The 14868-nt window shown below is 37.3% G+C and overlaps 1 protein-coding gene across 1 annotated transcript; it reads left to right on the forward strand.

Moving 5' to 3' along the window:
• The first annotated feature begins 5390 nt into the window (after positions 1-5390).
• LOC113724920 (plastid division protein PDV1) lies at positions 5391-8595 on the forward strand. The gene is made up of 2 exons (XM_027247817.2): positions 5391-6134; positions 7737-8595. Exons 1-2 carry the CDS (start codon positions 5754-5756, stop codon positions 8250-8252), a joined length of 897 nt encoding a protein of 298 aa, XP_027103618.1. The 5' UTR covers positions 5391-5753; the 3' UTR covers positions 8253-8595.
• Positions 8596-14868: the final 6273 nt, after the last annotated feature.

Consider the following 14868-nt stretch of genomic DNA (forward strand, 5'->3'; position numbering starts at 1 on the left):
GTATGGTGTAGGCGAATTATAAACCACGCCTTCCTGGTCAAGCACTTCGGACTCCGGAGGCAGGAGTAGAGATACTTTTTTTTTTAATTAGATTTAATTAAGAGTATAAACGCTGTGTCAACTTGAAAAAAAAAAAAAAAAAATCTCTCATCTTGTGAGGAAAAGATAATTTAATATTAAAGAGAACTTTCAGGAACTTTTAAGAATTTTTATCAGTTAATCCATAATACAGTCTTATGTTACTTTGTATAAAATTTCTCACGTTTTCACTTGGCTTAGTTTTGGTCCTAAAATACATCTATTTTCCACTTTCCATATGAATGCAATGATGTCACACCATATCCATTAAGAGATTATACGAAATGCCAACAAGTTTTGCAAAATATCTTCTCATGATTTATATATAGAGTAAACTTTATATACATCAACTGTGCATATATTATCATCATTTGATTTATGACATGTGTACAAAAATTGAATTTCAAATTTAAATTTTACATAGTTGTCATTCATCAAACGCTGATAGTGTATACACTGTCAGTATAAAAAAATTAATCATATATATATATATATATATATATATATATATCAGCGTACCAAATCTTATTTGAAAAGAAAATTTGAAAATGCACAAAGAAATTAAATCACTTTATCTTGGAAACTTACATACAACAAGCTACACAAAGAGAATGATAGGTTAGTTATATCAAAACCATCGAAAAAGCTAATATTTAAAGTGTAGGGATTGAAAGTAATAAGGCTCCCAAAACATTGAAATAACTAATTTAACTTTCAAAAAATACTTGAAATTGCAATAGGCCGAATGGTCAGGCTTAACACCATCTATGACTTAAATCGTATGATCAGAAAGGTTTGGTACTTTTCTACAGTATTTTTTAAGCATTGAAATTTAGATTTTTAAGTCTGTCTAGAATTATGTCATCGTTTACCTTATTAGTTTGTCATTAGTTAATTTATAGGATCAACTTAAATGTTTAGATTAACTAGAGTTTTGGAGCAAAAGGGGTAGAAATTATTGGAGGGAAAATCAGTGGTAAAAGTGTTTTTGCCCTTTCTTTGTTCAGAGACTATAATACTTTTAATATTTGTTCGTGCGTTTCGCAAGATAATGCTTCCCGTCAAATTTAACTGCTAGATTTGACAGAAGAGTCACGAATATTTTATTTTATTAGATTGAGAGTCAAAACTTTATTGTTAATTGTTAGAGGTCTAAAACTTTACCTGATAAAGAGTTGGAGGGTCATTGAGACTATTTTCCCTTTAATTTTTTATTTGATGTAACAACATGAAAAACTAATTTTTAATAATAGAAAAATAACCATGAAAAAGATTAAGGATAACTATATATTAAACTTCGTAAGAATAGAAGATTGAGTAAAAACGGAATCCATAAATTTCATTCCCTAACGAGTACTCATATTTACATGAAAGTAAAGTAATAAGCTGTTGCATTTAACTTGTATTACACATGGTAGTTGTCTGTTGTAGCAGCAGCAGCAGCAGCAGTAGTAGTAGTAGTAGTAGTAGTAGTAGTAGCTTTCCTTGCATTGTCTTTGTTATCTTACAGATAGGTTGAGAACTGCAAAATTGCTAGATATGTTATTAGATTAAAATCTCAGTTTTAATTTGTTCAAATCATTATCTGCCTTCTCCCAGAACAAAACCTTCAATTTCGCAAAAAGATATTATGAATTAGACAATGAACAAAGAAACTTGACTATTGCAACTTCCTGCAGACTTTAAGCAAACATAAGAGAAATATCCCCAGCTTAAAAATGAGAAGCATAAGATTATCCAGATAGAAAAAAAATGTATTTTAACAGGAAGAAATAATACATAAAAGTGCTTGTGCTTAACAATATATGACATTGGATAGTACTATTTAATTCTTGTACACAATAAAATGATACTAAGAATAGAATCAAATCATACGGGTGAAAATCAAGACTCACAAGCTACTACTACCAACAAACAAATAATAGTACAATTTAAAAAGAAATAATCATCAAATACGACAAAGAAAGTTTGGAATTCATTGTTCAACACTAAAGAAGCTAGAATTTGAAACCTTATATAAAACGTGTTTAGCACCAACATAAAGCATGAGTCTTCATATTTTATCATTTTCAGGAAACTCTTTTCCTGGACAAATATTACATAAAAAATGCATTTATGAAGTCATAAAGGCAGAAGAATAAACTATATTGTTGTTTAAATGTCTATAGGAACTTTCATCTCCAAACAGAAAATTAAGAAAAATAACTGAACAGAAAGATAATTATGAGAAAATTGTGTGCATGACAATGATTTAACAATCTAAACAGACAATCTAAAGTAATAGGAGCTCCACCAAGTTTCCAAAAGTTAGGAGAATTTCAATTGTACTTAAAGGTCTACGGGACAACATGATCCCAACGTTTAGAATTTGATCATCAGTGCAAAAATTGCAACTAAGGGGGAGAGGACTTTAGCCAACTACTTGTTTGACTATTGGAGATAGATTTACTTGGAATTTCAATTCTTATTGGTAGTTATTTTTTATTGGTTTCAACCTTCCAATCATCCATATTCAAGTCAAGTACTTTGATGAATAGCTTAAGCAAACATACAAACGAATACATGAAAGAATAAACTTCGATGCAAACTCAAATAATTAGGACAAAGTATTAACTACCAATTCAAAATGACTCGGAATCTAACTATCACCAAAATCAATTGCATAAATGAATCACCTTATTACCAAAGCAAACAATTAGATAAGAAATCATACCATTCAAACAATTCAATTGCAGTAGAAAAATCAATTATAGTATAAACCACACCATAATGCATCAATTGCAGTAGTTTTTTTGGCTTACCTTGTTCAAATACTCCATGCAAAAACTTTTTTCTCATAGTTGTTCCAAACATATTCCAACAAAATCACACTGTTTAAATTGTACATAGCAACCAAATTTGTGGGAAGCAATAATATTAACATTAAATTACGCTAACAGAGTATCTAATTTCAAAATAGAAGCTTTAGCTCACAATAAAAACTATGATTTTACAAAGCAAATCATACAATAAAAAAAATAATAATAACTCACCTCAAACTAAACCACCAAAAATAATTTCAGCATAAAATCATATTGAAATCTAGAGTACAATGATAGTACAAATAAGTATTTATTGAAAGATGAAAGGAACATAATGGAAAAATGTGAAGGAGAGGACATTTGAAGAATTGAATATGAAACTGATGCTTGGTCATAAATTCCTTAATAAACGCTTTAATTGAAATGAAAATGGCATTTGAATGTCTTCAAGTTATAATAGTAAAGCAATGGTAATAATCGATACTACTTATAATTTAACTAACACAAGTCAATCAATGCCTCTATAAGGACATTTAAGTAATTACACCAATAAAGAAACTATTATGGATTATACCAATTGTAAAAAAAACAACCACATAATCACACATTCCCAAAATACCCAAACCTTTGAACAAATCACAATAACATTTCAGTAAATATAAAAATACACATGCTTTCTTAAGTAGTACCTAACCTTATAACTACACTCAAAATAACCTTACAATCCTAATATGCCCATACTCTTACGATTGAAATTCAAAGCCATTCTTTGATGTAAATTCATTCTTATACAGGATACGGATTTCTCATATGAATTCTTAAATTACCGTTTAGCACTTTGTATTAATTTTCTAAAATAAATGGTCTGACTTTATTACAATAAAAGTAAAAAATGAAAATAATTGAGGGGAGGCTTCCAAAATCTAATAAACTATCCCTCGTGCATTTATTCCATTGTCAGTAGTAGTTTGTGGTGTGGACAATGCCATTGTCTAGAGCTTTCCCTGCCGTATCAGGCGTGACCAAAAGCGTCTATGAGGCCGCCCCGTGGCTGACTCCGAACGAGAAGCATAAACTGATTTATCCTTTTTGCATGGCCGAAATTTCGGTCCCTTGTTTGCGGATTATTAGGTTCAAATTTTTAATGGGTCTTAATCTTTAGGATCCTAGAAATAATTTGATGTAATTTAATTGTAACTTTGTCTGGGTCTCCTCGTGGAGAAAATAGAGCAGAAAATTTGGAGTTTTGAATTTCTCATTTGATCCTTTGATTTATGTTTATGTGATGACTTTTTTTTTTGGTTTGACTTGAAGCTTATAACACGTTTGAAATAATTTGAGAGCTTGATTGATATCGAAAATCAAGTTTTAAATTTTGTCGAAATAACTTTTCAATGAGTTAGATCCAAAAAATCTGCAAAACCCAATGGAAAGGTGAAGGGATCCAGAATTCGGCCAAAATTCAGTCAGAAAAAAAGTTGATTAAGAACCAAAAGCGAGCGTTTTATGTTTATTAATGATTATAATAACTCATTTTAATTTTGAGAGATTAAAATTTTGCATATGTAATGCACGAGGGACAATTGGTGTAATTTTCCCTCCTTGTTTTACTGTACATTTGCTTTTGCTGCAGTTATCGCTCCGTGCTTTTCCAGTTACCGTCCGACAACAGTGCACCATGAAAATTTAGGGACCGACCTGGCCAACTTGTGAAATTCCAAAGTGCTCTGTAACAGATTCCCGCCAATTTGGCGGGCGTCACCGTACGCCAAGCATGCATCGCATGTTGCGCAACCGCCAACTTTTAGGAAAATTTAAAGTATTAATTGCAAGATGACCCCTTAGACTATGGGCATTTGAAGATTATGCCCCCTATCTATGAATTACCCCGTTTGTTGAATATTTTTCATTCTCCGATACAAAATAAAATGCTATTGGCAAAAGATCGTCAAAGGGTGTGATTGTCTTAGTATATTGGGTAAATTGTGATTTCACCCATCAACTATATGTGTGCTAAGCACCTTACACCCAAAATATTGATCTCTTCATATCGTTATCTTGAATTTTCAATTTTTCACACTTTAGTCTGATTACCCGAGCTTAATCAGTTTAAGGCATTGGGTAAGAAATTTTTCCTTCTCAATGCTTTGGCCTACTACCTAAAATACACTCAAGAGGCATGGTTTCTCAAAACCTCCTTCGTCATCCGAATTGAAAAAAGAACGATTGATCGGACTGAGCAATTTACGATAGGAGCTCAGGTCATTGAACTAGAGCACAAAAACTTGGACGTTCAAGCAGCTAAGTGCTGAAATTGATGACTTGGGCTACAAAGTGCTAAGTGCACACAGTTGAGTGGTGCAAAATACAGTGATCGTAAGTTTTGGGCACTTGGCTTTGGCATTTGGAAACTGAAGGTGGCTAAGTTGTAATTGTTCAAACTGATTACACAGGTTAGACTAGCGGATTAAGTGATAAATGAAGGACATGCCTAGCCACCCAACCCAAAATTTAAATGATTAATTTATTGTGGGTGATTTGGGAGTTGTGAGTCTTGAGTTGAGAGAGAGAGAGAGAGAGTGGAAAGAAAGAAGGGAAAAACGTAAGAGGCCCCCCACCGTCATTGCTCATCATCATAGACTGCGACTGCACCCCAGAAAAAAGAGGAAGAAAAAAAAAGAAAAGAAAAAGAGAAGGCCAGAACCCTAAAGACACTGGATTTTCTTTCCTCCCTTCCCCAACCCAGAAGCTAGGAATCGAACGAGGTTTACTGCTAGTAGTGATAGTATCTAGGGACAATTACAGACACGACTACTAGATAAGTTCTAGGACCGTAAACTGCTGGTTGTATTTTTTTTTTGGGGTCTTTTTTCAATGAAATGGGAGATGGAAGTGGAAGAGATCGAAGCGGTGCTAGAGAAAATCTGGGACTTGCACGACAAGCTCAGCGATGCCATTCACTCTATTTCCCGAGCCCACTTCCTCAGTTCCATCAGGTCCCACAACCGCAAATCCAACGACGACGCCGCCTCCTTCCAATTCCACCACAGAAAGAAAACCACTCCTGATGCTTCTTCTGCTAACGGAGAGCATAACTCTGACAATAATCGAACCACTGGATTCGTTTACATTAAGGATTATAATCTTGGGATGGGGGTCGATGCTGATGACGCCGCGGCGCTTCAGGAAGCCAAAAGCCTAAATGCTATCCGCACCGCCCTTGAGAACCTTGAGGACCAGCTCGAGTTTTTCCACGTAGGTCCTAGATTTTTCAATCTCCATTTCTTTTATTTTTAACTACCATACGATGATTTTGTTTTTTTTTTTTTCAAAACAACTCCTCTTAATTTGGCCTTTGAGATAAGAATCGAAAAGCAAGCTTCTTGCTGTTGTCATTGCTTACGGTGAATAGGTTGATTTATTCGGAAAGAGCTAGATTACAAATATTCTACATAACAGGAAATTTCGTTACTATCGTGCTATTGTAAATTTCCCCTTGATGAAGCTATTTTAGGTTATAATTACGTATTAATCTCTTTGGAAATCTGGAATGTATCGCTGTTTTGTGCTGTGGATGTTAGCTAAATCTCAGACTTGGTTGCTCCTTTGAGATAAGAAGAGGAGTGGGGTTTGGTTTATTTTCGAACTTGGGCGTTTAGGATATTATTACTTACCTGGCCCTTACTGGGGAGTGAGCAGCTGAGGAGGCGAATACGCACAAAAAAGAATACGTGGACTTAATAATTGCTACATTTTGCAGCAATATGCTTCCTTGTTTTGCTGCTAGCTTCATTCGATCGGTGAGTCAATTGACTTGTACAGATATAGTTGCTGTGTGTGCTAGAGCATTTTAGTTTCTGCCCAATGATGTTTAGAAGAGTGAATCATTTGAACTCTTCGCATGGAACCAGCCTTTCGAAAAGGCCTGTTATAAATTTTACCAATTATACCATCTTTTATGTATCACATTGTGAAAAATCACCTGGGGATGACCATCTGATTCAGTTGGCGTAGTTTAGCTCTCAAGAGTCTGGGTAGATAACCTAGAAGCTGTATGCATTATTGGTTAAGTGAGGAAAAGCTTTGGTGTTTTGATTCTTGAGGTTGGAGTCCTATCTTCATATGCTACACCAATGATAATTAAATTCTACCTTGGTGCTGCGACGTTGATTGAAAAACAGAAACTGTGCTTTTGGTGCTGTCTGATTGTAGAATTCTGTGCTTACCATGGTTGTGCTTTTATAGAAAACAAATTGTTCCTCTGTTTTGGTGATGGGGTGATGGGTTGTTTCAAGATTTTTTATAATGCAAAGTAACAGGCTTGCTTTGGAGAGAGACGAGGCTATTGTTTGTAACAAGATGTTTTGGTTCTCAGATTTGTGAATGCAAATTGGGTCTCAAATTCTGGAACTTCGTTGTTATAGCTGAGAGCTCCATTATGCGGAGAAATCAAGAATATGCTTTTAGAAATTCTTTGGACAGATGGATCTTGTGATACCGGGCCTTCTTAAGAATCTCTCTGTTCTTCTATTCCCTAAAACTGTTTGTCGTTTTCTCATTATAACGTCTTACATCCTGGTTGATTTCCTTGTAGCTTTTATTCTCACGGTGCTGGATATAATTGTGCCATTGTTTGTAAGTAATCATTACTATTGGGTATTAAAAAGAATTTAGAATTCCAGTTGGCGAGGGGCAATTCTTTTCGGTAGACATGGAAGCAGTTTTATTTAGTTAAAAAACATATTGTCTTGAGAGAGTATCATCCTTGCTTCTGAGGAACTTTTGGCTGACCTTCATGGATCGTTGCATGAAAAACTTGTCATTTTAGAATGGTTGTGTTGTTGTTCTGTTTTGCAGACCGTACAAGCACACCAACGGGCAGAGAGAGATGCTGCCCTTGCTCGCTTAGAGCAAAGCCGCGTTGTTCTTGCAATGAGATTGGCTGAACACCAGGGCAAGAAGTATAAAGTCATTGAGGAGGCACGAGCTCTGGTGGGAGATGTCTGCAATGCTAGCTGCTTTGTTTCACCTGAAAATACACCGGTGGCATCTCCCACTGGTGAGAAATTTGCATCACCGAAAGGGGATAGGTCAAACGCATTCGTCAAGGTCTTTCTGTCTGGTTTTAGGTTTGTTAAAAAATCTCTAAAGCTGGATCAGGTGGGTGGGATTCTAGGAAATGCAGCTCTGGTGGCAATGAGCATGCTTGCATTAATGCATCTGCATCAAGTAGGCCTCAAGGACAAATACATTGTGGAGTTCCCACAAAGGCAGGAAGATCTGTACAACAGAAACATGACCAGAGTTTCTCGACAAGAGGGTTCCCGTAGTGGTCGTTCAACCCAATTGGATGTATTGTTGGCGAGGGGCTAAATGAATGGCGGGGGGTTGGACTTAGTTGATAATTGTGAATCTTTTAGGCGTGCAACACGGAAATATAGATGTTACGGGAGAGTCAGTAGGATATATCTTGCGCTTGGTTTGCTTAGCAGTCCAAAATGTCGCGGCTCCAGCCTTTTTTATTTTTTATTTTTGCCTGCTGAATTTTGGTCGTTGCGTTCCTTCTAAATTGTCCATTGATTGTATACGGTATAGCTTTGCGTTCCTAAATATGTCTGTGATATAAATACTATCCCTGAAGGTTGTAATGGTTGGACGCTATATGTATTTATGTTGGCGACTGAGAGTACGCTCCTGGAGACTGTCTTTGTGATGATATTTGCCTCGACTAACCAATTACTTCTATTCGGTTCTCGTGGGGCGAGAGGTTAGGGGTTTAAAATTTTTTTTCCATCAAAAAGTTGTCATTTATGACTTCCCTTATATTCATACGAATGTCTCTTGCATTTGAATGATTTGACGGCAGTTTAGTTTCTGTCGGATCTTGATAGCTCTGTTGGATCACTCTCTTAGTATAGGTTAGAGTTCCTGATGGATCACCTTTTTAGTATAGATTAGAGTAGGAGTAAGTGTAGATGATAATAACAAACAAAAAAAAAAATTATATATATATATATATATATATTTGCTTCGATTTTGTACAATCCAGAAACGTGTATATGTATACGGTTGTTGGGGGGCTCATGCGTGCATAAGCTGTATAGTCAGAGATATATAGAAAAGAGGACTAGCTGACGTCACCAGCCTAAGTGAATGTGAACCCGGATGCGTGCGGCCAGACTTGTCGCAGTGTCCTAAATCTGTCCCTGGAAAAGGTCCAAGGCCCATTGACAGCGCTTTGTGCGGCGAGGCTAGTAGCAGTGTACTAAATCTGTCCCTGGAAAAGGTCCAAGGCCCATTAACAGCTCTTTGGGGCAGCTGGGCCGTTGTCTTTTTCTTTGATAAATAAAGATGCTTTAAAATAAAGTCAAGTCAACAGAGTGCAAATTAAGGTACAGTCATTCGTGGTGGGGTGGTAACCCCCTTTACAGTCATCTGGGCCGTTGTCTTTAAATGTCACGTGTTAAGCTATGAATTGTGAAGCAGCAGTAATGGGTAAATTTGCGATGAAACTTTTCTGAAGCGGAGATTTTTCTTTTTCTTAATTGAATCTCGGCCATTGAATCTCAGCTACTGATTTGTTAAAGCTAATCTGGCCATTGAATATTGAAATAGAAATTTCCAAATTTGGGTTGCTCTGTTAGTGTTGATTACTGTATTATCTAATAGCAGCTGCTAATTGCAGATGGCCAATGCAGAAAGAAAAGTGTCGTTGGAAAATTCCGAGCAGAAGTCTCCTTTTGACTCGCAGAAGGAATGTTGAAATAATCATAATAAAAAGCAGGCTTTGTTCATGGAAAGGGGGCGGGTTACGTTTTCCATTTTTCCCCGTTGCTGGTTGGGGCATCATCTCATCTGTGATGTGGACACAGACCGAGACGACGCTCGATCGACGGCCACACCACACATTCGCCTTAGAAATATAAAAAAAGAAACGAGAATTTGGGGTGGGGACCAGAAAAAGGCCAGCTGGCTGTCCCTTTCTGATTTCGCTCCTGCTTTTCTTTTTCCCCGTCTTCTTCGACGAATTCTAGTCTAAAGTCGAACGATGCGATGCGAGATGTTGGTGCGTTTTCTTCTTCTCCGAGCGCAGTAATTATTAATACTTGTATTCTAATACAGTCAAATCAATAAGAAGCAAATTTGCCATGAACTTTCTCTTTCTTTTTTAATAATACTTCAGTCAAATCAATAAGAAGCTTATTCTTTGCTGGAAAGAACTTACAGCACGGTGGCAAGTTTCTGCGTCAAAATATTACGAAATGCTTTGCACGACGACACACGGCCAAGTTGTGATGCCGTCTTAAATCAAGCTTTCCAGTGGAAACACGACGGTCCATCTTCCCACTTCTTTTTTTTTTTTTTAGGAGAATCATCATGCTACAACAGAGTGGTGTGTGTGATGTTGCAAAATGTTCTAGTCAAGAAGTCAACAGGTATGCAGCGCCACACCAAGTAAAAATTAAAATAAAACCAGTAAAAATAGTTGCGGATATTTTCAATGTGAAATGCCAGTTGTTAGTTACCCCTGGAGGCACCCTTTCCTTCATCTTTTTTTTTTCTTCTCTTTGGGTATAAATCTCAAGTATTCACATCAGCTTCATGACCTGTTCGAATCGAATCGATCTGATCTCCTGCAACAAAAATTCTCCCAACGTTATCCTTCTTATTTTCACGAGCTTCCACTCGAATTCGAAACCTCGCGGTGATGAAGGGGACGCAAGCCCTTTCCCTTGTTGATCTTTCCGTCATGTTTCAAACCGATGGATGAGGCGAAGCACGATAGGAGATGGATGGGTCCAGTCCACTACCATGACTAGGTGGCGCCTCGCACCTGATGGGCCATACATACTAAGAAGGCTTTCGACGTTTTAACCACTCAGCCGAAGATGACAGCAAAATCTCACCGGTGGTGGTCATCCTCCACGTATGAATTGTAGACAGGCATCTGCATTTGTCGACCCGTGAATCTCAAAACCACTAAAATCATCATTCATACCTCTCTCTTCACACGTAGTAAATACCAAGACAAGACAAACACAGCAGATTTAAGCACTGGGACAATAACCTGTAAGAACACAACACGATAAAGTTCCTTAATAAATTTAAAGTAATTGTATTTTTAAGCGAAAAATAAAATTAATTTATTTTAATTATTTCTAAATTGCACACGCGCCTTTAAACGCTAATTTCTATCAATCATCATTTAGGCGTCAAATGTTGTTGCAAGGGCAAAAATTTCAGGTGGAATAATCTATAATTTGCACTGACCGTGCCTTCGGCGGGAGAGAAAGAGGCGACAGCCGGCTGGAAAAAGGCCAAAAACCGCAAACAATAAATATCGGTCAAATTTGGAATAGTGACGATCGAGGCAGCGAGGAACGCTAATAGTAGTAATGGAGGGGCGGAAACTGGAAAGTGTGGTTGGCGTCGGTCGTTTACGTCTGAAATGGTCGGCCATTAATGCAATGATGGTCGGTCGTTTACGTCTGATTTTGCCGAAAGAAACATCATTGCCGTTAGTTTAGCATGATTTGATGGCGTTGTAGGTTAAAACTAATTCTTGAGTCAAAAATGATATATGTACTACTCTTCGCCAAGGACCTTTTTCGTCTCATCTTGGATTTTCTTTCTTTTTTTTTTTTGGCGGTGTAAATCCAAGAAATATTAAATTAAACTTAATTCAAAGATACAACAGTTCTGGGGAAACCGTATATTCCTGTATTCTTTTTTTTTTTTTTAACGGCAACAATTATATTTCTGTAAGCTATTGTATCTTAATATAAGGGGAGCCGGGAGGGGAGTCTAGAGAGACTGTGTATAAGGAAGGGTTTAGTAGGTATAAGAACCTATTAGACTAAAGAGATATTATGACATCTCTTTTAAATTTTTTTCATTACAAGTAAGATTCGAACTCCTAACCTAGGATCCAAAGAGGGACCTTAGTCCTTTTTTTGTGTTCATTACAAGTAAGACTCGAACTCCTAACCTACGATCCAAAGAGGGACCTTAGTCCTTTTTTGGTGGCCACAGAATCAAAGCTCATTGGCTTGCATCCCTGCAGTCTTGTTCCCAAATTGGGCGAGGACAATTAGCAAAAGTACAAATGCGAGCTACACGGCAGGAGACTGAGGCTCCATGTTTTGGTAGCGAATCAGCACACTCACTTGCTTCCCGAAAGGCACGTTTGACAGAAATTCCTTGGAACCTAGAGAGAAGGATCCTGAAATCGGATGGAAAAGCATCGAAGGAACTTTCAGATTGAATAACGTGTTAGAGTTCTTATCTTGGATGATGTACTGATATTTCCATTTTGCTCTTATATTTAGAACAAAAAAAAAAAAAAAAGGAAGCAACAGGCATGTTTATGTTGGGACTATATCAAGTGGAACGGATGAGTGTGATAAGATAAAGAGTAAGACATTGTGTAGCAAAAAGGTCTAAAAAAAAATTAGGTTAGAATCCGAAATGGTTGTGTTGAAATGCTTTTTTTTTTGTTAATTATACTTGTGTATTAATTAAATATTTGTGATCTTGATGTCAGTAAACATTTATTATGCTAAGAAATTCTCGCTCTAGCGACTAATATTGAGGTTTCAAGAATTAAAGGTTCTGAATTCGAATTCCCTTACTCTTATGTGTAAAATTTTTTGCATATGATAGGAAAGATTTACCCTTTTTCTTTAAACAGTTGATTAAGTTTTTGATATATGAGCCCCCCCCCCCCCCTTTTTTTTTTGTCAGATTTAGAAACTTAAACGGGTCTTCGAGTTGATACCTGTATCACGATAAATGCTTCGAGCAAGATAGGGGGACTCGATCCTCTCCAAGGAAAAAGAAGAAGAAGAAGAATCAATAAATAAGAGGATGGAATAAATTGAAATAAATGAGCAGCATATGTGTGTGTACTTGCATGTTAACTACCAAGAAGAAGCAGAATCTATGAGAAATGGACGTAAGATTGTGGCATGGGGACCTCTAGGCCTTTGGCGGTTGGGGGAGGATGATGTGTTGAAGTGCAAGTGGGGACCGAAACCAAATAGATGACTGGGATTGAATTGTCATTGTTGTTCATTTAATTGCATTACGATCGAACACACTTCATGAGGGGGTGCTCCTGTTTCCTTTAATTTTTTTTTTTTTTTTTAGCAGACTTTGTAAAGTCGGCTCTGAGCATCACAATTCATATCAAGTGTTCATGTTCAACGGTGGTTCAGATCTCTCTTTTCTACGTCCTATTTCTTTCAACACCAAGACCAATATATCAATCTACACGGCCAACTCCTGTGGCCTTCCTTTCATCCACATGATTTCACTCCCAGGGGGATGGAGGATCTGCCAAGAAGTGTGTTCATCTTCTTGCTGCATAAATGCTCTCTACAATACCTTAATTATCCCTACGCTGCAAAGTTTTGCACCTGCTTATCTTTTCCATTGAGCTGTAAAATAGGGAGTAAAAATTCTGTCAAGGATTTTCTTCTGCTGCCAATGCACCGAGTCGTTCAAGCAGTACAAGGCCTGCAGAGCATAAAAAACTGTTTTAAAGAAATTTGAGTTAAACATATGAAAAATTAAAAACGAGTTACAATGGCGCAGAAAATCCACTTCCCAATTCATTGATATGCAACCAACTTCCTTTAGAGGAGTTGACCACCACCTTTAGCGTGGGATGGGAGGAGGTCAATGGTTCAAACTTTGCCTCCCATCAAAAAGTTATCACTTAATGTGACTTTACTTAGATCTACGTGGGTGCTTTGTATACTCTTATGGTCCGATGGTGGTTTAGTTTCCATACAGCCTGCGTAGGCAGGGCATGTTACCATCAGTTATTCACATGATTAAGGAAGAGATACCGAGTTTAGATGGGACCAAAAAGTTGCTCTAATTACTACTTGTAACTAGCAAGCGTCCTAGGAAAAGTGTTGTTGTTGTCCTCCTCTTGAGCTCTCGTAATTCAAGATTTCTTCTCTGCCAAATTAAAGTAGTGCGCTGCTGTGATTATTATAGCCAGCTTGCATAACCTATACCGGGCAAATTAATTAAGGGTAAAACATAGTACTACTAGTATACAGATACTCTTGGAGACCTTGCCTGTATCGTTCATACTTGTAATTTTACCGGGCAATGGGTAAAAATTATGAAAGCCAGCTCACGTGAAAGAAGATCAGAAGGACATGATGACGACAATTAACCATATACGGCAGGGCAAACAGGCTTTAGAAACTAGCTAATAGTATAATCAGAAAATCAGCACAATCATACCGTGATGATTTTGCACAGTGGCGGTGTCTTGGTAGCAGCCCAACAGCTGGGGCACTTCCCTGTGTGAGGATTGGTCCTCTTGTTACGTCCATGATTTCCCCTTTGCCTAATCAGTTTTAATTGTGAGATGATGGCCCAGGCCAGGCCATGGCCTGCTCCGACACTGTAATCTTTAACCTTTTCCGGCTCTATGACCCGTAAGATGCCGACGTCTGTTAACTTGCCCACCATTCGCAAGGACGCATATAGACAGATAATGGTCAGAATTTTTTTGGAAAAAAAATTACTACAAAGATGACACTAGGATTTCAGTTTACGGCTACTATCTACTGAGAAGTTTGCAAAGCTGCTGCACAAATGGTTTTCGTGTCAGGGGGTGCCTGCAAAGCATGTCCCCTGACCGATACGGTGGAGGATATTGACGTTTAAGAGAAATCTTCGGGCAAGATGGATATTTGATTTTCGAGGATTTGTCTTTTGTTGTAATAAAATAATAAGGGTGCGGTGGTGCATCAACAGGTTTTCTGAGATGGGGATTGGGATGTTCTCGTCTTCTTCCACGGTGGGATTTCCGTCTTGTTACCAAACTATCTAGCCACGATCGATGATCCGTCAAGTGACTTGAATCTTGTCCCTCTCAATCTTTTCTTTTTTTCTCCTCAAAAATCAATACAAACATCAAAAATCTTAAGCCTCCATTTCATTTCCCTCCCATTCCCTCGAAGCA

Source organism: Coffea arabica, chromosome 2c, assembly GCF_036785885.1.
Source record: "Coffea arabica cultivar ET-39 chromosome 2c, Coffea Arabica ET-39 HiFi, whole genome shotgun sequence".
Lineage (NCBI taxonomy): Eukaryota > Viridiplantae > Streptophyta > Magnoliopsida > Gentianales > Rubiaceae > Coffea > Coffea arabica.

Coding starts and splice junctions, on each gene's coding strand:
- LOC113724920 (XM_027247817.2), top strand. CDS start 5,754: ATGAAATGGGAGATGGAAGTGGAAGAGATCGAAGCGGTGCTAGAGAAA. Junction 6,135..7,736: donor ACCAGCTCGAGTTTTTCCAC/GTAGGTCCTAGA, acceptor TCTGTTTTGCAG/ACCGTACAAGCACACCAACG.